The sequence below is a fragment of the Salmo salar genome, chromosome ssa01 (assembly GCF_905237065.1).
Source record: "Salmo salar chromosome ssa01, Ssal_v3.1, whole genome shotgun sequence".
NCBI classification, from domain to species: Eukaryota; Metazoa; Chordata; class Actinopteri; order Salmoniformes; family Salmonidae; genus Salmo; species Salmo salar.
The window spans coordinates 57,082,049-57,104,879 of NC_059442.1; the positions used below are offsets into that span (position 1 = coordinate 57,082,049).

The following is a 22,831-nucleotide window of genomic DNA, read 5'->3' on the forward strand; positions in this document are numbered from 1 at the left end:
TGTAAATGTCCAGTGTTAAAGATTCACACAATGTTGTAAATTATTGAGTGAGTGTCAGTTGCCTGTCGAGGTGATCGGGTTTCTTTCAGTTTGATCTTTGGAGGAGTTGGAGGAGTGTTTCAGCACTCCTGACTTAACTCCTGACTAACAGCATGCTTAATTTTGATACTGAGCATGCAAAGACTGAGTAAGCAAAGCCCCTCTTCTGAGTTCTGGAACTACTGAGAAATAAAGCTAAGTAGTATGGGGAAAGAGATGACACTAGGTTTTGTTGGCATCAACCGTTGGAACTGTTTCTCTCCAGGACCAACACTTGTCCTTGAATGCCATCATGTCTGAGCTGATTTATAACTGGGACACCTGGTTAAGTGTCCTTTATCGAAACGATGACAGCAGAATAAGAGTTATGAGCCGAGATGTAATAAACCTGCAGGCCTCCGCGACGGAATGTCTCACTCTTGTTCTGTAACCTTCGGAGACCCCTTTGTGGCCACAAAGCATGTTTACCTTATGGAAGAGTTGGGACGATAAACCGACACCGACCATACTGATCACTTTTTGCAGGCATTTTGCTGATATCGTTCATTACGATAAGTAGCCTGTACTAGAGAAATGTGAACTATACTACAGAAATGTGAACTTTGAAAGGAAATAAGTTCGCTAATATGGGTGGTTGTTAATGGGACAATTGATGGCTACAACCATCAAATTAGAAGTAGTAGTTTAAAGGATAAAAACTGTGGTGCACATTAACGTTATAAACGTATCGTTCTATTTATCGTTATCGCATCAATTCATACAATTTATTGCAATATGTATTTTTGTCCATATCGCCCAGCTCTATCTTATGGTAGAGATTTATGTCATGCCAAAGATAGATGTCCCTTCATTCGAGTCCTGTGTATCGGCACAAGGTTAACCTCCTAAAGCCTAAGGAGGAATCTTCTGTGCTCCATTTCAGATCCCCTTTGCACCATGCCTCTGAGAGACTCAGTCACGCTGCTGCTCTGGAGTTGCTGCGTAGTACTGCTTGTCCACCAATGCGAGGGTCAAGGTAAGGCATTTGCTGCATGTCAATCGGTGCCCTACATCCTATAGTACATACAGTGGGTTCCGAAATGATCTATATGCAAATAGACCATTGCCATATATGGATCTGTGCCATTCACTTTGAACTGGACTGTTTTTACAGCATGAGCGGTCATGAGTAGATGCACTTGTTTTGAGATCAAAACGAGAGCTAAATGTAGCGACGTGTGCACATTTGTACACATGTTCATATCCTTTGCTAGTTAGTGAGTTATTAGCCCAGTTTGTAGTCCTCAATGATTGCTTCCTACAAGAGCACAAAACGTGTACATTTCTAGACAGCTTTGAAAAGTGAGTCAGGTAAAGAGTTGTATTTTTTATTTTATTTTTGTCTTAAAGGGGCATTGTTGCATTTTGAGACAGGCTTGAATAAGCTAAGTAGCCAATATGCAGAGGGTAGCATAATTTGACTCATTCTCTGTAATAATTGTATTGGAATAATGATGCATTTACTTTTTGTAAAGTGGTTTCATGCATCAAACAACACAACATTTTCAGTCACCTCCTTGTCTGAAGGACAAGTGGATAAACAGGTTAATGTCAAGCCCTGCATGTTTTTTTCAAACGTCACATGGGCCTACATTGAACATCACACATTGGCTGCTACTGTAGGCTGAATGAAAGAACAGCTGTTTCCATGTTAAAATGTTATGGGATGCATTTTCTCCATTGTTTTTGATGGTAGGCCACTCTGGTAGGCCTACATTATGATCAAATAGTCACAGTAGCCTACTTGACCACTGTTAAACTAACTTAAAGCAGGTACAACCTCAGTGTTCACAGTAAACGCGCCCGGAAGTTGCACAGAATAGTCACAATGTTCAAGTTTGCACTCAGCAGACCTGAAATTAGCTCAGTGCCAACATTTTTTTGAGAGAACATTGATTGTATGCTAAATCGATTGTCATTTGGCCACAAAATTACTAAAATATATATCTCAAAAAGATAGGGGTCAAAATGAATCACACCTGTTTTCAATACCTCACCTGCGAGGATAACGGCACTGAGCCTTTTTCTAGAATGTTTTATGAGTTTGAGAACACACTGGGAGGGATCTTAGACCATTCCTCCATACAGAATCCTTCCAGATCCTTGATATCCTTCGTCTGGACTGTCCTCTTCAATTCAAACCACAGGTTTTCAATGGGTTTGAAGCCTGGGATGGCCATTGCAAAATGTTGATTTTGTGGCCAATTAACCATTTCTTTAGCATACAATATAGCTCAGTATTTGAATTATTTATTTTATCCAGTAATTTTTTGCTCATCTTTATCAAGGATGTCAATAATTTCGAACCCTACGGAATATGTACTCCTAGACAGAGAGCCCTGGCAACTGTGCATGTGAGTGCATCTGATACTGTATGCTGGGTAACTATCAGGTTTAAGCCAAAGGATCAATACAATTCCTGCTGATAAAAGTAAACAAAACTCTGTTAAAACATACATCAGAAGTAGTTTGATATAGAATTATTAAATACAACATTTAAATCAAAAGAAACAAGCACACTTTATCATTTAAAAAAAGAAAACCGTTGTGTGTAACAGCGAATGTGTAGACTCAATAAAACATTGTTTAAAGCACGAAGTACAGAGATTCAATTTATGCATTTCAATTTAAACTTTGAACATTTCTGTCTGTGCATGAAGAATCATGTTCTTGAATCAGTCATAATCTGCCCTCAGTACGGAGTGCAATATCACAAACAGAGATGCTTTTTCTCTCCTTCTCCCTTCGCTGTGAAATTCCTGTCTGGTTAAAGAATGTGATTCATTTTTGCATCGCCCCCTAGGGTGAGAAGGGAAGCCGTGATGTGGTAGGAGGCATTGTGACAAAAGGTGTAACACGTGTGTCAGAAGACAGGAATGCCCTCTGTGTTACAGCAGTAGTCAATAGCCATGGGGTTTGCTTTAAGGATAAAGGGTCATAGAGCCTATCCTGGCCTGTCTACCTCTTCAGGCCTCGCCAAGAGCCTCGGAGCCATGGGATAAGGCAGTTGATGATCCCTGCTCGACCGTCCTACCTAAATATTTTTCTAGCAGCACAAGCAGCTGGAGTGGATACAGAGATTGAATGATCCTTAATTTCTCAAGGATCTGGTTACGATTCTCTCAGCTCCTTCAGACGCTGGTGCCCCCTCGCACATCCCTCCTCACCCCCTTCCTCCTTAATCTGGATTTAGGGCATGCGGGCTCGTGGGCTGGCGGCCGGCACGCGGCCCGTCTTGGGATCAAAATGGAGGAAACCAAAACCTGTGCTGCGTGTATAACTGGCACCAAAGCACTTGCTGAGGCATGGAGCAGGGGAGGATGGGAGGGGGGGGGATAAAGTTTCATGGCCAGGAGTAAATTTAGATCCCTCTGGTTTTAACATGAAGAGACTCAGTGAGGCCCGGTGTGTAAAGTACCCCTCCAGAGGAGCACTGGGCAGACTGGGGAAGAAAACAGCACCTGTCCCCCCATGATTAGATGGTAAATCAGAAGCTCTTAAAGAACACTGCTCCAAACAAAGGACAGTGTGTTTAACAGTTGGTGGTCCAGTCATTATTTCCCATGATTATCTGGTGATACATAAGCTAGTGACAAGGCCCTGGTCCAAAGCCTGGATACATACGATATCACCACCCAGCATTCTATGAATGACAAGTTGACAACTGAATAAGTTACTACAATACTACAGTATACTGTATATACACAGTTGTCATTGTTAATATTCTGGCAATGTTTATACTGTATAGAATTTTTTGTTATCTTGCTCAATAATCAGTCAGCTGGGGGACTTCGTACTGATTAGTTTAGGACTATTTTTCCTGATTCCAAGTCTTCCGGGATGTATTCTGTTGCCGATTCTCAGCCCTGGGTCTAGTTGGGGCATGTGTGTCTTCATGGTTCCAGAATTATCAGAGCTGGAGGGAACCTACTACAAACACACAAAGCCCACCACAGGGACAGGGAATGGGGCTGAACAGACAGGCTTCCCTGGCAGACAGTGCTTGGGACTAGTCTTCTCTGACTTGCTGCAGGGCCAGCAGCAGGAATGAGAGGCAGGCGGGAGGGCTGCTGTACTTTCCTGGACCTCTGAGAGCAGGCTGACTTGTCTCATCTGTCTGTCCACACTCTGCAGTGATCAGACGGCTGTTTGTCCGTCTACCCTGGCATGCTCATTCCCTCCCTACGGACATGTGCATGATATGTGCAGTATGGCTACCCAAGCCTTTGGCGCATGTCCATCCTGCATACTCCTTCTCCTCTCTGTCCCTCTCACTCTTCTCACTCATTGTGATGCTCACTGTGGTCCAACTCAAACTGCAGGCTAGTTCCACTTCCATCCCCTTAAATTCTCAATGTGTCTTTCTTCCTACCAGATATAACACACTTCACACAGCGCTTCAAGAGCCTTTGAAGTTTACTCTAATAAACCATGCAGAAAAAAGTTGAGGAAAAAAAGGGCCTCCATGCAACTTTACCACTAGGGATGAGAAATTACAGAAATATTCTCATCTAAACCTGAGGAACTGGCAGCATGGGGTAAATGGCACCTGAAGGATTGTTGATGGTGTGTACTGTGACATCCTCCATGCCGTTTAATGACACCGTACAGAACAAGCAAATGGCTGGATCAGGGCTCAATTAAATTGTTCTTGCTTTGCGTACACAGTAGCATTTTCACATATTTCTTTCCGGTGGTCATATAAAATTGCAAAACGGTCCTGGACAGACACGGATATATAATGGAAGTTTTATTTAAATTCAGCCTTAAGTCATATAAGATGCGACAAGTGTGTTGTTATATTCAACGAAACATGCTTTTAAAAGAGCACAGTTTCATTTTTGCATGTCAAAAAACATAAATTAGGTCTCTGAAAATAACAGCTTACTGCAATATTCCCATTGTCTGTGGGATTTCTTATGTTTTTTTATAGCTTCCCTGTTTAGAATACATGAGCTAACGCATTTCATTGTTCAAGGTCCGCTTTGTTGCCACGGACACAGGGCTTACTGCAGCCAACTGTCGTGTTGTTTATGGAAAATGCCTGCAATTCCACATCAATCCAATGACTTTCTGCAGCATTGTATGCATTCACAACTGAAGGATATCTCAATTGTCTTACGGTACATATAACTGCCAAAGCTACACTATTCTAAATGTCGAGATGTGAAGACGCAACAATAAGAAATATAGTCAGTTGAGCTGAGAAACTAAAGCTAACAGACTAGGCTATACGAGAAAATGTACTATTGTATATCAAAGAAAGAATTTGTATAAAGTACTGCTCAGGTAACAAAGAGAATAGCTGTTTTACTGTAAGAACTCTGCTCTACAAATCTCTCTGTATAGTGACAGGGTTCGGGTACAGTACTACAGTGTGGGAGGCGAGACAAGGAGGGATTGTGAATTCCAGTGGTGTTTGGGCAGAGTATATGCGGGCGGAGACATGACTGTACGGCATTCCTCTCCTCCCACCGCACGCGCTCCCCTCGTGCGGCTCACCGCTACCACACGCACCCCACACACCCTACCTGGCAAGCCCCCATTATTTACTACAGCCAAGTACAGACAGTACATAGGTATGCCTAAGGCCGGCCAAATCAACTAGTAACAACAGCTGATGACAATAAGAGATTAATCACATATCCCTTTAGTAGTAAATTCTTGCCAGTTCATGGGGATGTTTAATAACTCAGCAATGCAGCTTAAGTTACCTTTCTGAAACCAATAGCATATAATTCATAGTCAGATACAATCATATAAAACCCCAAGTGAAATCAAAGTGTGTGACTCATCATGTGGGCATTCGTCTATCCGTCCCCACTCCCAAGGTTTCAAGTTTCAAGTTTTATTAGTCGAATGTACAGGATACACATGGTATACAATGTCCAACGAAGTGCTTATTGTAGGTTCCTTCTTGACAATGCAACGACAATAAGAAATTTATAAAAGATAAGAACACAAACATGAAGTAAACGGCTCAGTAGAAGAAACATTTTAGCATAAGTATAATACAGGAAGGCACAGTTTACAGTACAATTGTCACGGCTGTCAGAATGATCGGACCAAAATGCAGCGTCGGTTTCGTTCCACATATTTATTTAGATTGTGAAACTTAATGCAATACAAAAATAAACTGAAGGACAAAACAACAAACCGTGATGCAGGAGAAACAAACACTACTCACAAAATATAATCACCCACAAAAACAGGTGGACAAACATCAACTTAAATATGACCTCCAATTAGAGTCAACGACAACCGGCTGCCTCTAATTGGAGGTCATGCCAAACAAAAACCAACATAGAAATACAAAACTAGAAACTGAACATAAAAATAGAAAAACAGACAAACACCCCCTGTCACGCCCTGACCTACTCTACCATAGAAAATAACAACTTACTATGGTCAGGACGTGACAACAATATTTACATGTATCAGGGATGGGGGGATTGGGGGGAAAGTGTTTAAATTGAACAGTATTAGCAAGAGTAAATGAGTGGGTGTGTGCGTGTGTTCTAAGGTGAGGAAAGTCAGTGCAGGTGGTTAGTCCAGTTTAAGTGTTCAGCAGTGATGGTTTGTAGATAGAAACTGTCTCTGAGCCTGTTGATATCAGACCTCATGCTCCAATACCATCTGCCCGACGGCAAGGGAGTGAACAGCTCATATCTACGATGATGATGCAGGACTTCCTCAGGCACTGTTTCAAGTGTATGTCCTGGATGGGTGGGTACACAGCCCCAGTGATGTACTGGGCTGTCTTCACTACTCGCTGGAGGTCCTTGCGGTCGTGACAAAGCAATTCCTGTACCAGGCCGTGATGCAACTGGTGAGGATGCTCTGTATAGTGCAGCGGTAGTATTTGGAGAGGACCCAGGGTGATATTCCGAATTTCTTCAGCAGTCTTAGGGAGCAGAGGCGCTGTTGCGCCCTCTTGACTAGAGTGGTGGTGTTGATGGTCCATGTCAAGTCATCGGTGACGTGGACACCAAGGAACTTAAAACTGCTGACTCTCTCTACTGCAGTCCCGTGGATGTGGGTCGGGCGTGTTCCCTCCTCTGCTTCCTGAAGGCAAAAATCTATTGCTGATGTTGAGGAAGAGGTTGATGTCCTGGCACCACAATGCTAGTTCCCTTACCTCCTCCAGCTCGTCGTTGTTGGTTATCAGGCCTACAACCGTGGTGTCGTCAGCAGACTTGATGATGGAGTTGGCGTCGTGCAAAGCCACACAGCCGTGGGTGAACAGGGAGTACAGCAGAGGACTGAGGACACACCCCTGGAGAGTCAATGAGAAGAAGGTATTGTCTAGATGGCGCCAACGTAGAGAAGGGCGACATCTTACGAGTTCCAACCCATCGTTGCTATTTAGTGACTTCTTTCATGTTAATATTTATGTTTTTTTGTGAAGAAAGTTCATACTATTATCAAATATGACGCCATGCACTTCTGGACATCAGATCGACAGTTACTAACCTTGATTTTGACTTCAAATCCGACTTGAGAAATGGGTCCTTGGCGCCCTCCAGCCAGTGTCTACACTCCTCTAATGCCAACTTCAATGCCAGGAGCTCCCAATCGCTAGTTCCCCTCTGCAGGAGACAGTTTCTTTGAGTAATATGCACATGGATACAATTTTTGTGGATTACCTTGTCGTTTGGACAGGAAAGCCCCCAGGCCCACTTCTGAAGCGTCCACCTCCACCACGAATGGCAGCATAGGATCTGGGTGTTTGAGCAACGGGTGGAGGTGAAACGTTCCTTCAGTCGGTGGAAGGCTTCGTTGGCTGCAGAACTCCACCCCAACTTATGGTGACCACCCTTGAGGAGAGAGGTAAGAGGATAGAGCTATAGGCGATAGAGCTAAAGTTATTGATGAAACGGCGGTAGAAGTTGGCAAACCCCAAAAACCGTTGTAACCCATTTATGGTGGTTGGGACTGGCCATGCTCTGACAGCATCTACCTTTTTACCGTCCATCATCACTCCTTGCGGGCTGATCTGGTAACCCACAAAGGAGACAGCTTCCTGATGGAATTGACACTTCTTTGCTTTGAAATATAATTGGTTAGTATACCAGCGAGGTCAAGCGCCGGAGTGGAGGAGCGGGAGTAGACGTGACAGTATGGAACATTTCTTGGATCTTTTATTTCAGCTCATGAAACATGATACCAACACTTTACATGTTGAGTTTATATTTTTGTTCAGTGTAAATATATTTATAAACCTGGTGGTTTGAGCCCTGAATGCTGATTGGCTGATATATGGTCTGATATACCATGGCTACCACGGGTAAGACAAAAAATGTATTTTTACTGCTCTAATTACATTGGTAACCAGTTTATAATAGCAATAAGACACCACGGAAGTTTGTGGTATATCAAATCAAATGTTATTAGTCACAGGCGCTGAACACAACAGGTGTAGACCTTACTTACTTACTTACAAGCCCCTAACCAACAATACAGTTTTAAAAAATTGCCTTAAGAATAAGAAACAAAAGTAACAAGTAATTAAAGAGCAGCAGTAAAATAACAATAGCGAGACTATATACAGAGGGTACCGGTACAGAGTCAATGGGTGGGGGCATCGGTTAGTTGAGGTAATATGTACATATAGGTAGAGTTATTAAAGTGACTATGCATAGATGATAACAACAGAGAGTAGCAGCGGTGTGAAAGAGGGGAAGGGGGGGGCAATGCACATAGTCCAGGTAGCCATTTGATTAGGTGTTTAGGAGTCTTATGGCTTGGGGGTAGAAGCTGTTTAGAAGCCTCTTTACCCGAGACTTGGCACTCCGGTACCGCTTGCCATGCGGTAGCAGAGAGAACAGTCTATGACAAGGGTGGCTGGAGTCTTTGACCATTTTTAGGGCCTTCCTCTGACACCGCCTGGTATAGAGGTCCCGGATGGCAGGAAGCTTGGCCCCAGTGATGTACTGGGCCATTCGCTCTACCCTCTGTTCTGTAGTTCCTTGCGGTCGGAGGCCGAGCAGTTGCCATACCAGGCAGTGATGGAGCCAGTCAGGATGCTCTCGATGGTGCAGCTTCAGAACCTTTTGAGGATCTGAGAACCCATGTCAAATCTTTTCAGTCTCCTGAGGGGGAATAGGTTTTTTCGTGCCCTCTTCACGACTGTCTTGGTGTGCTTGGACCATGTTAGCTTGTTGGTGATGTGGACACCAAGGAACTTGAAGCTCTCAACCTGCTCCAGTGCAGCCCTGTTGATGAGAATGGGGGCGTGCTCGGTCCTCTTTTTCCTGTAGTCCACAATCATCTCCTTTGTCTTGATCACGTTCAAGGAGAGGTTGTTGTCCTGGCACCACACCTCCTCCCTTTAGGCTGTCTCGTCGTTGTCGGTGATCAGGCCTACCACTGTTGTGTCTTCGGCAAACTTCATGATGGTGTTGGAGTCATGCCTGGCCATGCAGTCATGAGTGAACAGGGAGTACAGGAGGGGACTGAGCACGCACCCCTGAGGGGGCCCTGTGTTGAGGATCAGCGTGGCGGATGTGTTGTTACCTACCCTTACCACCTGGGGGCGGCCCGTCAGGAAATCCAGGATCCAGTTGCAGAGGGAGGTGTTTAGTCCCAGGGTCCTTCGCTTATTGATGAGCTTTGAGGGCACTATGGTGTTGAACGCTGAGCTGTAGTCAATGAATAGCATTCTCACATAGGTGTTCCTTTTGTCCAGGTAGGAAAGGGCAGTGTGGAGTGCAATAGAGATTGCATCATCTGTGGATCTGTTGGGGTGGTATGCAATATGGCCAATATACCACAGCTAAGGGCTGTATCCTGGCACTCCGCGTTGTGTCGTGCATATGAATAGCCCTTAGCCGTGGTATATAGGTCATATAACACACCCACATGTGTCTTATTGCTTAAATATACACAATATTTTGTTGCACCCCCTTTTGCCCTCAGAACAGCCTCAATTCGTTGGGGCATGGACTCTAGAAAGTGTCGAAAGCGTTCCACAGGGATGCTGGCCCATGTTGACTCCAATACTTCCGACAGTTGTGTCAAGTTGGCTGGATGTCCTTTTGGTGGTGGACCAGAAACTGTTCATTGTGAAAAACCCAGCAGCGTTGCAGTTCTTGACACACTCAAACTGGTGCGCCTGGCACCTACTACCATACCTCATTCAAAGGCAAATCTTTTGTCTTGCCCATTCACCCTCTGAATGGCACACATACACAATCCATGTCTCATTTGTCCCAAGTTTAAAAAATCCTTCATTAACCTGTCTCCTCCACTTCATCTACACTGATTGAAGTGGATTTAAGAAGTGACATCAATAAGGGATCATAGCTTTCACCTGGATTCACCTGGTCAGTCCATGTCACGGAAATAGCTGGTGTTCCTAATGTTTTGTACACCTGTGTGTGTGTGTGTGTGTGTGTGTGTGTGTGTGTGTGTGTGTGTGTGTGTGCGTTCAGAAGTTTGGGGTCACTTAGAAATGTCCTTGCTTTTGAAAGAAAAGCACATTTTTTGGTCCATTAAAATAAGATCAAATTGATCAGAAATACAGTGTAGACATTGTTAATGTTGCAAATGACTACTGTAGCTGGAAACAGCAGATTTTTTATGGAATATCTATATAGGCATACAGAGTCCCATTATCAGCAACCATCACTCCTGTGTTCCAATGGCATGTTGTGCTAGCTAATCCAAGTTTATCATTTTAAAAGGCTAATTGATCATTAGAAAACCCTTTTGCAATTATGTTAGCACAGCTGAAAACTGTTTGTGCTGATTAAAGAAGCAATAAAACTGGCCTTCTTTAGACTAGTTGAGTATCTGGAGCATCAGCATTTGTGGGTTCGATTACAGGCTCAAAATGGCTAGAAACAAAGAACTTTCTTATGAAACTCATCAGTCTATTCTTGTTCTGAGAAATGAAGGCTATTCCATGTGAGAAATTGCCAACAAACTGAAGATCTCATACAATGCTGTGTACTACTCCATTCACAGAACAGCACAAACTGGCTCTAACCAGAATAGAAAGAGGAGTGGGAGACCCCGGTGCACAACTGAGCAAGAGGACAAGTACATTAGAGTGTCTAGTTTGAGAAACAGACACCCCACAAGTTCTCAACTGGCAGCTTCATTAAATAGTACCCGCAAAACACCAGTCTCAACGTCAACAGTGAAGAGGTGACTCCGGGATGTTGGCCCTCTAGACAGAGTTCCTCTGTCCAGTGTCTGTGTTCTTTTGCCCATCTTAATCTTTTATTTTTATTGGCGAATCTGAGATATGGACTTTTATTTGCAACTCTGCCTAGAAGGCCAGCATCCCGGAGTTGCCTCTTCACTGTTGAGGTTGAGACTGGTGTTTTGCGGGTACTATTTCCAGCTACAATAGTCATTTACAACATGAACAATGTCTACACTGTATTTCTGATCTATTTTATTTTATTTTAATAGACAAAAAAAAGTGTTTTTCTTTCAAAAACAAGGACATTTCTAAGTGATATACACACACACACACACACACACACACACCAGTCGCGGCCGGTGGTAAAAGACCAAGTCCATATTATGGCAAAAACAGCTCAAATAAGCAAAGAGAAACGACAGTCCATCATTACTTTAAGACATGAAGGTCAGTCAATCCGGAACATTTCAAGAACTTTGAAAGTTTCTTCAAGTGCGGTCACGAAAACCATCAAGCACTATGATGAAACTGGCTCTCATGAGGACCGCCACAGGAAAGGAAGACCCAGAGTTACCTCTGCTGCAGAGGATAAGTTCATTAGAGTTAGCCTCAGAAATTGCAGGCCAAATAAATGTTTCACTGAGTATAAGTAACAGACACATCTCAACATCAACTGTTCAGAGGAGACTGCGTGAATCAGGCCTTCATGGTCGAAATGCTGCAAAGAAAGCACTACTAAAGGACACCAATAAGAAGAGACTTGTTTGGGACAAGAAACAAGAGTCCTTTGGTCTGGAGTCCAGTTTTGGTTCCAACCAGAATAGGTGAACGGATGATCTCTGCATGTGTGGTTCCCACCGTGAAGCATGGAGGAGGAGGTGTGATGGTGCTTTTCTGGTGACACTGTCAGTGATTTATTTAGAATTCAAGGCACACTTAACCAGCATGGTTATCAGAGCATTCTGCAGCAATACACCATCCCATCTGGTTTGCACTTAAAGGGACTATCATGTTTTTTCAACAGGACAATGACCCAACACACCTCCAGGCTGTGTAAGGGCTATTTGACCAAGAAGGAGAGTGATGGAGTGCTGCATCAGATGACCTGGCCTCCACAATAACCCAACCTCAACCCAATTGAGATGGTTTGGGATGAGTTGGACCGCAGAGTGAAGGAAAAGCAACCAAAAAGGGCTCAGCACATGTGGGAACTCCTTCAAGAGTGTTGGGAAAGAATTCCAGGTGAAGCTGGTTGAGAGAATGCCAAGAGTGTGCAAAGCTGTCATCAAGGCAAAGGGTGGCTACTTTGAAGAATCTCACATATAAAATATATTTTGATTTGTTTAACACTTTTTTGGTTACTACCTGATTCCATATGCATTATTTCATAGTGTTGATGTCTTCACTATTATTCTACAATGTAGAAAATAGTAAAAATAAAGAAAAACCCTTGAATGAGTAGGTGTGTCCAAACGTTTGACTGGTACTGTACATACACACACACAAACAAAAAATGTTTTAAAAAATGCTTAGGCGGCCCGGCTAAGGATTTCAACGGCAGAAAAATCCATGATGTTGTAAGGAAACACCACACACGTGGACAACCGTCCGCCTAGGGTTAGAGGTCATAGTGCCATTAACATCCCATCGAGCCCTGAAATCCCTCAAATACACAACCGGCTGTCATACAGACACGCTTATTCTGACTTGACAATTACTGAACCACCAGTATACTTCTCAGCAATTGTGGTAGAATTGTGAGGAATAAACTCCCTGAATTAAAACATTCTGTTGACCTGCCTATATCACAAATACTGTTTCAAATACAGCACTGTCATGATCTCAATTAAGCTTTATAGTGCATAACATTTTGTTGTTTCCAGCTGCTGCTGGAGGAATAAAGCTGTGGGGTATATGCTTACAAAAAGTTGAAATATTACAGATAAGGAACATTCATCTGTTCAATGAATAGGCATATCTAATTAATGACAACTATTAAGTCTGAATGTCGGGCAATTACTGGTAAATCTTGGATCTGTCTCTGAAGCAAGTGTTTGCTTTCTCTTACAGCTCTAAATTGCACGTGTAATGTGACCAACAGTCGGTGTGACGAGAATGCGGTGTGCAGGTGAGGTGAAACACGATGCTGAACGACATCTGAACAGTGATATGTATCTTACTAAAGCATGTTTCTAAAAATAGATATTTGAATATGTTGACAGGGTAAAAGATGGTACACTGGTAGTGATGACTCCATCGTATTTCAGATATGAATATGCTAACTATGTCAAGCATACAGTATATGACAATACCCTGCTGTAGACAGCTTGGCTGTCGAGACGTTGTTATTCAATTATTGCATCCGAGTTCCTAGAGAGTACGGTTCTCTTTTTCTTTTTCGAGCATATATGACAAACCTATAAAGCCATCGTTCAGGCCCACAATTTTCTGGTGTCATGCCTATGTCCTTATCACTCCCTAGAGAAGGTCACACTCAAAATATATGAGTGTTTCTACAAAATAACAGATAAAGTACCGTACAGAGCGGGGCATTGCAGAAGTTATTTTGTTAAGTATGGGCGCCCTCCTGTGTCCATCGTGGAGCGGCTCCGCATTATTTGATAATGCCACTGTATATAAGAGAATATCTCCCTTATCATGAGGCTGTGTCGGCTACAGAGTTGAGACCTGATCTAATTGGCTGCGCTGTATTCCAGCTGTGACCCGGGTTGGGAGGGGCAGCAGTGCGGCGTCTGTGTTAGAATGCCAGGCTGTGTCCATGGATCATGTCACCAACCCTGGCAATGCACATGCGAGCCGGGATGGACGGGACGCTTCTGCGACAAAGGTGACAGAAAACATTTGTATGTATCCGACAATCATAATCTTATTTGTTGAGTGAGTGGTAGCGCAGTACTTATTCACCACTTCTCTCCTCTGCTTCAGATATCCATGTGTGTACAAATGAGGCACCTTGCCAGAACGGCGCCACTTGTTACACGAACATTTCAGGCGAATACTCCTGCCTCTGCCCCAGTGGATTTTACGGGAGGAACTGTGAGCACAAGACAGGACCCTGTCATAAGATCGGCAGGTGAGTTCTATGGAACAATTTTCTCTCTGGCCTACTGCTTCTGTCTTAATCAAAACAAATCACTGTGAACTAAAAGGTCAAACCCAACCAGTGGCTCAACATACACGTTTATAGGAATGAGTGGACATTTCAGACTATCACACGGGAAACTAGCTGCACTGTGTGTGTGAATTTCGATAATCAGTATTTCTCTCAGAGCCTGTTCGATGAGTGTGTTTCAGTGTGTGTGTTAGGTGTGTGTGTGTGTGTGTGTGTGTGTGTTTTGACTGTGGCATCCCAGCCGGCCCCCTGATGGCAGTCAAACACATGCAGACTGGCACTGGCCGTGTAGCAGCCTGTTCAATTTGTATCCACTGGAGAGCAATCATGTGAGTTAATGGGCTCATTGTCGGCCAAGTGAGTGGCCTCTAGTACTAACAAACACATTGTAGCAAGTTATCTACACTACAGCCTCCATGGAGTCCCCAAATCACTGGCTAAGCGGTTACCAGGGAAACCATGCAGGCCAAAGCGCAGACTCTGGGGTAGATTTGTCTTAACGTGCCAAATCAATGCCTGATTGAATGTAAACAGTGATTCTCACAGAGCAAGCTCCACACATTTACTTACAAATCAGTTGGAGGCCCAGGTCCATATGAAAAGGCTTGGGTTGAGGAATCAATTCAGCATTGAAAATCTATTCAGTTATTCAGAACATTCCCTCTTGGTTTTTAGTGCTTCTGTTTTTATTTTTCAGGTCTCCATGTAAGAATAGAGGGCAGTGTGAGGACAGTAGTGGCTATGCACCGGAACTCTCCTGCCGCTGCCTGGCAGGCTTCAGCGGGCCGCGTTGCGAGACCAACATGGACGACTGCCTGATGCGTCCCTGTGCCAACGGTGCCACCTGCCTGGATGGCATCAACCGCTTCTCCTGCCTCTGTCCAGAGGGCTTCACGGGCCGGTTCTGCACCATCAACCTGGATGACTGTGCCAGTCAGCCCTGCCTCAACGGAGGGCGCTGCCTGGACCGCGCAAGCACCTTCCACTGCCTCTGCAAAGCTGGGTTCACTGGCAGGACCTGCGAAGTTCCCCTACGGAGCCCAGAGAGCCAAGCACCCATCAGGAGCTCCCATGGCTGGGCTGGGGGAGGAGAGGGCTGGGGCAGGGTGACTCAGGCCAGGCCAGACCAGATCACAACAGGGGGGAACCATTCTCAGGGCAGCAGTAACAGTAATAGTGGAGACAGGCTGCTGAAGATCTCTGTGAAGGAGGTGGTGACCCAGTGGGGGTCGTCTGGCCTGTCGGAGGTGCAGCTCATCACCTTGCTGGTGCTGGGGGGCATGACACTGGGCGTGGTGGCGCTCACAGCTAGCCTGGTGCTGAGGGGGCATTGGCAGGACCGCTGTGCCAGCTGCCAGTGCGGTCCCACCCCCCGCCTGCACCCACTAAGACACAGAGACCGCCAGCCGACCCCGCAGAGCCACCTAGTCACAGTGGAGCAGGAGTGTAAGATCAGCTTCCTGCACACGCCCACGGCCCCCGAACTGGAGAAGAAGAAACTGAACACTGAGGTGATTTAGGCTAGATATACCATCTCCACAGCCCTGAACACAGGACAGGAGCAGAGAACAGACTGCTTTCAGCAGAGGGAAAGCCATGCTCTAAATCCCAGCCCTGCCTCCATGACTGATTGTCTTCAGTACTGACAGTCAAAATACAGACAACATACCAATCTAGGAATCGATACCTAGAAAGACGCAGGACCAAGAAGAGACCAGTGGGTATGTTCAAGGAGAAATGCTAGGAGAACGTGTTTGACACTCCTAACAAAAAGAGCATGGTCCTAATATGACGGATTATTGCTTGACCACAGGGGTAAGAGGTGCATAACGATAAAGTATACTCAAGTTTTTTGGTGACATTTGTCACGGACAATTCATGTGTAATTTGTCCATTCTCCAAATCTGCTGTTGCGGTTACTTGGCATGAACTGCATGTAAGATAGGCGTACTGACAAGACAGCTTTGGAATGTTAGCCGAGACAATGCCCTTGCCATGTCAACCAAATTGGTGTACCGGTATTTGTCAATGCTGTTGTAGTCACAATATTTGGCCAAAATGTTAGACTTGAATGCAGATGTGCAATCCGCCCATATATTTCCAAATGGGCTCAGACATCACAGCCTCTGAACAAATTCCCTGCTTACAGCTCCGCAGCGTGCAGAATTCAGACAGAAAGAAATATTACCTGAGTTCATGTCATGTTTCAACATTGTACTTTTTATATGATTGGCTAAAGAACTGCAGCATATACTTTGTTAAATTATAATTGTATTATTTTGTAAAAAGTAATGTCTATTATGTCAACATTGAAACCTAATTGTAATCTGCTATTGCTGTATGATGGTTACAGATGTAGGATCTTAATTTGAGCCAGTTTGCTACAGTAGGAAAATAATCCTGCAGCATCAAGAAATGTGAATTATTATGTGGATTATAATTAATGGACATTTTTGTAAGGGAAAATCAACTCTGAAATTACTAAATGGAAATTAAACTTCTGACGCCTATTTAAACTTCAAATACACACGTTTTACATATCCTGCGTTGCAGCAAAGTTCCCCAAAAACAGGGTAATCAAATTCCCTTCCATTTCCTAAATTAAGATCCTAAATCTGTAATAGCGAATAAGAATATGGATTTGCGCAACTGTATTTTGAAGTTGTAAATGTAATTTATTGTCTGCAATTTATTTGTGGAATGTGTACGTGTTCTTTTTTGCAATGAGTCTTATTTTTTATACTGAATTGTGTGCAATAAAGTTGTGAACTATTTCCTGTACAGTGCTGGTATAACTGCCCAAATGCTTCCACTTCAGTGTAGATATGATACAGACAACAGGTAACAGTTACAGAAGATCTAAGAACACGTACCTGTCTTTATCCCTAAATTACATGACCACTGCGTGACAGCTCAATTCAATCAAGCAATTGAAAACCACAAATGTATTGTCCATTTACCTTTGACACAAAACAGGTTTCCATCCAACCCTTTTATGGGAGTAAAGTACATGTAGGATAAAAAAAAATGTCACGACAGGCCTGATGGAAACAGCTCATTTTGTCGGTAAACTTTCCAAATGTCGACAAAACTAAAACGCTAGACAAGGTGGGATGCTGGGTGGTCCTCTCACTACAACTCAGGAAAGCATACAGTTTATTAGGTTACAGATGAAACAAGTTAAGATGAACTTCACAGGGTGGTGAAAGTGCACGGTAGTGAGCTTGATGCTCCTTTCCAATAAATAGCGATGGTTTTATTCTGCTGACATGATGATAGATGCTTGGCTAAGGTTTGACAAAGAAAAATCTCGCTCTTTTTGTCCACAACGATCTCATTATGTGTAGGTTATACCCGCACTGAATCTGCGAGCTGTTGCCTAGAGCGCACGTGCCAAGACCAGAGTGGGCATATTCACTATATAGAATTTAAAAAGTGACAAAACGATCAGTAGAGTTGAAAATGCGATTTAAGTGTGTTTTTATTCGGTACATGGGAATTTAACCGCAAAAGTGATTTTATGTGCACTACAATATTAATGCACAGCCTTTTATACACAAGTCAATTTGATGGAAACTTTTCTGCTGGGAAAGTGCGCATACTGTTTTTGTCGATTTTTGAATATTCACATGAAAATCTGTCGCCAATTGGATGGAAATCTAGCTACTGTCCCTTTGCTACGTAGTGTGAAATATAAAAACAGAATTCTGAAACTATTTTCCAGGAGACAACCACCAATGGTTCAGACTCAGCTCCTCATGCCACTACTGTAATAGGTGACCTGCAGTCGTTTTTACATCATTTTCAAGACCCGTGTAGCTTCCGTGAATCTCAGCGCTCTTATCCCACCATCAACATTTCCTCAACTCCCAAACACCTTAATTTGCCAAATCATGCCTGGTGAAATGTGACCTGACCCCACCCTGGCATAATATCCAACAGAGGAAGTTATGGAGATCCCAAGAATAACCTGAAACTAGAGTCCTCACTTCCTGTAGGAAAGAGCTCCAGACAGTTTCCCTCCTCAGGTTCACCACACAAGAGAGTGAGAGCTACTCTGTAACATGCATGTCATTGCAACACAAGTTACAAGATAGCATTGTTGCAACACACCAAAATGAATATAATTTTACCAATTGAAAAGTCAGGGATCGAACCATACAAAAAGTATATATATATATTTAAAAAAAATGGAACAACATGAGAATCCCTAAACTAGCAGCCGCACAAGGTAGTGGAGTTGTCCTTACTCTCATTGAGGTTCACTGACCTAAGGCCAGATATTCTGTGCCTAATCACCGCCGATGAGGATTTATCCCTGAAGCAGATGGTTTGCTACGTGAGCCTAATGGTGTGCCTCCAACTGGGTACAGCCTCATCACTGTGCTCTGTCAACTGGTGCTGATGTGATACAAATGGGAACTGTTTACTGATGGTCCATAAACAGCCATTGCATTCAGATCCCATAAAATATGAGCGAGTGAACCTGAGAAGACCAATCAAGTTGTTTTAGGAGAGAGGTGCAACATCCCTCCTTGGCTGATATTACTCCTCTAAGGCCTGTTATTGGCAGCAATGAAAATGAATGTCTTAACTTTGTAATAAACACAAACAGTTATGATACTCAAGATTGCCAGAGACAGGCCTAGTGTGAACCAAAAACTATTTCTTCTTTCTCTAAAGCCGGCTGGTTCCTAGGTCATCTGTCACAGTTTAGGGATGAAACAAGGACTTGGAGAGGATTATGATACAGTTTCAGAGGTGATGGAAGTGCAGAGTACTGACAACTCGGTCTGTGTGGGCAACAACGCTTGTGCCACAATGGCAGCTGCCTCTTTAGGGACATATGGCAGAAATGTATTCCCCTGTGTAGAAAGGCCTCTGCCATCCTTCCACAGCTCCGCTGCCTGTTAACATTCAAGTCAAGCTGGCACCACTCCACTATTAAATCTATCCTTATAGGAATACAGAGCTATAAGGTAGTAGACTAAATAGAGCCCAAGCTTGAAATACTGAATGAATCATTCACCTGCTCTGGTACTAAACACATTTTCTTGTTGTGTCAGTGAGAAATAGCTCACAAAGTCAATGTGTCAACCATCTGTCCATTTTAGGATATCATGAATTTTTCTACGAAAGAGCCCTGCTTGGTTTTTAAAAGGGAGCAAGTGACACCCAGTGGACAAAGAGGTACCCGCATCTACTGATTACCACAACGAGCAAACCACAACGACCAAACCACAACGAGCAAAAAAGCCCATGCGCCATGGATGTGAGCTTTATGATTTAGGTTTACAAGCCTTCAAACAAAGTGTCATGAAATCAGTAAAAAGACAAAACATGCACTTACAGTATGTAGAACATATATTCATAATACGTCATATGTATAAAATCTCTACAAAAACCTTGATTCATAAAAAAATTTGAGAAACCATTGAGAGACAGCAAAGTGGGAATTATAACTATATATTTTCTTATACTTTGACGGCACCTTAGATGTGCAGTTTGACTGTCTCAGACTTTGGCGAGTCTGTTTAAGTACTCTTCCAGGGTGCCTTCCACCTCCTCCTCATTGTAGTCTCGCACCCGTCATCGGCCCCTCTGATCATGCCGCTGGACATGAAGATATGTCTTCTATCATACATGGTCAAATCAACATAAAGTTGTGACTGTTTCAAATGTGTGATTGTTTAACTGTTTACAGCTTGCCGTGATATTTATTATATCATTAAGTTACACATAATGATGCTAATTTTAAATCAACGACGCACCAAATACTAATCGTTACTGGTTACTAGGTATTTTTTCTCAAAGTCTTACTGTAATCTTACATTTTCCAGAAGGAGGGTCGGGCAAAGACAGAGGATCTTCTTGTGCATGTCCAGTGCCCTTCCCAGCTCGTACCCAAATCCAAGAGAGGGCTGTGTCACTTCAGCTATTATCACTCACATCAGAGAAGAGTGAAGTTTAGCTTGCTTTGAACCATTTACTTGCAACTGAATGATAGAGCCAAACTTTGCTATTCTGAAATAAATCTCTTTAAATTAATACTGACAGAGTAGATTACTAATGCATGCACATTCAATAAAAATAAAAAAGACCGACATTGAAATATTTTCATTTTAGGCAAACTTGTCCTCACCACCAGACATCACAAGCCATCTCATATCGTGTTGTGGATCAACTTCTCTCCATCCTACACAGCATCCTCACTTAGGACGATCTGGGCGCAAGGTTCAAACAAATGTTGACAACTTCATAACCACCACAGTACACAGTTAAGTCATAATGCAATAAATTAGTCAAAAGAAATACTTAACTGTCCAGAAAACAACAAGCAAGTTGAGCTCAAGGTGGTAGCAAACTACACAAATCCTTACAGGAAAATAAAGAATACATTTCTGTCAGACATTTGTGGCATAGATAATTAAGATGTCTTATCTACATAATATGCTTATATGATTGAACTGTTGAACTCTTGTCATTAGAATATATCTCTTCGGACTCTGGCGTTGGCAGTTGCACTTCCTCCCTCATATGGGCCTCAGTCACCTGGGGCCCAGAGAGGGGAGAAGTCAGGCTTGTCTTTCACATGTCCCTGGTGCTATGCAGAATATCAGAAAGAGAAGAGGACAGGAGGGAACATTGTCTTCATATGTGAATGTGTCTTTACCCATTTTAAACCATGTGATTCATGGGGAACCAATTACTTGTCTCCACAATGTCTGTGCGCCATTCACTCCCTCCTTTGGACTTGGGGGAGATGTGGTGGTTAATTTCTTTACTATCAAAATAGGAGAGACAAACTTATCACACAAGTCAGAGTTAGCCCCGAGACAAAAGTACAAAGGCATTTTATAGCCAAGATACACCCCTTTCAACCTACATGACGAACAACAGATGTATAAAATGGGTCACAAGGTTAAGATTTGTATGAAAGATACTTATAATTCACAGCAGACAGTATCTGCTGTGTCAACAGTTTTCTTTCATTGTACATACCAGGGTATGGCCCTGGGGTCATCTCTCCCTGGTACTATAGAGAACAGAAACATTAACTCATGCTCTGGAATGCGGTCTCTTTAGGTTTTATCACCCAAAAGACATTGTAAATCTCCTGGCAGTGTTATCTCCCAGAGGCCCATCCTCAGGAGAACTCACACACAGATGAGCGTTCTAACAACCCCTTATTTTGTTGCATAAAGCAATCATTTGATGCAATCCAAGTATTATAACATAATCTTGCAATTTTCCACCATAGAGATAAATTCTGAGATAAGATGTGTGGGGGAGTGTCTGGAACCATTGTACGTCATCTCTGATGTAGCACCTATCCTCGGAGTGTATTTTTATCTCATCCATATAATATATTCTTATTCCATTCCTTTACTTAGATTTGTGTGTATTAGGGTTCTGTTGTGGAATTGTTAGATTACTTGTTAGATCCTGCTGCACTGTCGGAACTAGAAGCATATTCATTTCGCTACACTCGCAATAACATCTGCTAACCATGTGTATGTGACCAATACAATTTCACGACTGCCTTGGTGTGTTTGGACCATGATAGTTTGTTGGTGATGTGGACAACAAGGAACTAGAAACTCTCGACCCGCTCCACTACAGCCCCGTCGATGTTAAATGGGGGCCTGTTCTGCCCGCCTTTTCCTGTAGTCCACGATCAGCTCCTTTGTCTTGCTCACATTGAGGGAGAGGTTGTTGTCCTTGCACCACTTGCCATGTCTCTGACCTACTCCCTATAGGCTGTCTCATCGTTGTCGGTGATCAGGCCTACAACTGTTGTGTCGTCAGCAAACTTTATGATGGTGTTGGAGTCGTGTTTGGCCACGCAGTCGTGGGTGAACAGCGAGTACAGGAGGGGACTAAACACACATCCCTGAGTGGCGCCAGTGTTGAGGATCAGCGTGGCACACGTATTGTTGCTTACTCTTACCACCTGGGGGGGGGCAGCCCGTCAGGAAGTCCAGGATCCAGTTGCAGAGGGAGGTGTTTAGTCCCAGGGTCCTTAGGTTGGGGATGAGCTTTGTGGGCACTATGGTGTTGAACGCTGAGCTGTAGTAAATGAACAGCATTCTCACATAGGTGTTCCTTTTGTCCAGGTGGGAAAGGGCAGTGTGGAGTGCGATTGAGATTGTCATCTGTGGATCTGTTGGGGCGGTATGCGAATTGGAGTGGGACTCGGGCATCCAGAATGATGCTGTTGATGTGAGCCATGACCAGCTTTTCAAAGCACTTCATGGCTACCGACGTGAGTGCTACAGGGCGGTAATCATTTAGGCAGGTTACCTTTGCCTCCTTTGGCACAGGGACTATGGTGGTCTACTTGAAACATGTAGGTATTACAGACTCGGTCAGGGAGAGGTTGAAAATGTCAGTGAAGACACTTGCCAGTTGGTATGTGCATGCTTTGAGTACACGTCCTGATAAACCCTTCTGGCACTGCGGCTTTG

General features: G+C 43.6%; 1 protein-coding gene and 1 long non-coding RNA gene across 7 annotated transcripts in view; one reads left to right on the forward strand and one right to left on the reverse strand.

The window, feature by feature from the left end:
• The window catches only part of LOC106605853 (protein delta homolog 2), a 29,276-nt gene extending 12,132 nt beyond the window's left edge, over window positions 1-17,144 (forward strand). For 3 of the 6 annotated variants that reach the window (XM_045720150.1, XM_014201871.2, XM_045720153.1), the window contains exons 2-6: window positions 962-1,054; window positions 13,301-13,358; window positions 13,948-14,094; window positions 14,177-14,324; window positions 15,061-17,144. In XM_045720150.1, coding sequence (XP_045576106.1) covers window positions 13,346-13,358; window positions 13,948-14,094; window positions 14,177-14,324; window positions 15,061-15,883 — 1,131 coding nt within the window. In that variant the 5' untranslated portion in view covers window positions 962-1,054; window positions 13,301-13,345 and the 3' untranslated portion in view covers window positions 15,884-17,144. The remainder of the gene's footprint in view (window positions 1-961; window positions 1,055-13,300; window positions 13,359-13,947; window positions 14,095-14,176; window positions 14,325-15,060) is intronic. The other 3 variants (XM_014201840.2, XM_014201832.2, XM_014201854.2) reach the window with 1 other exon arrangement.
• Window positions 6,435-21,854, reverse strand: LOC106605882 (uncharacterized). Its single transcript, XR_006770191.1, has 3 exons — window positions 20,195-21,854; window positions 7,552-7,667; window positions 6,435-7,354 (listed from the first exon to the last, which is right to left on the reverse strand). It is a non-coding gene; the product is annotated as an uncharacterized lncRNA (long non-coding RNA).
• Between the last annotated feature and the right edge of the window lie 977 nt (window positions 21,855-22,831).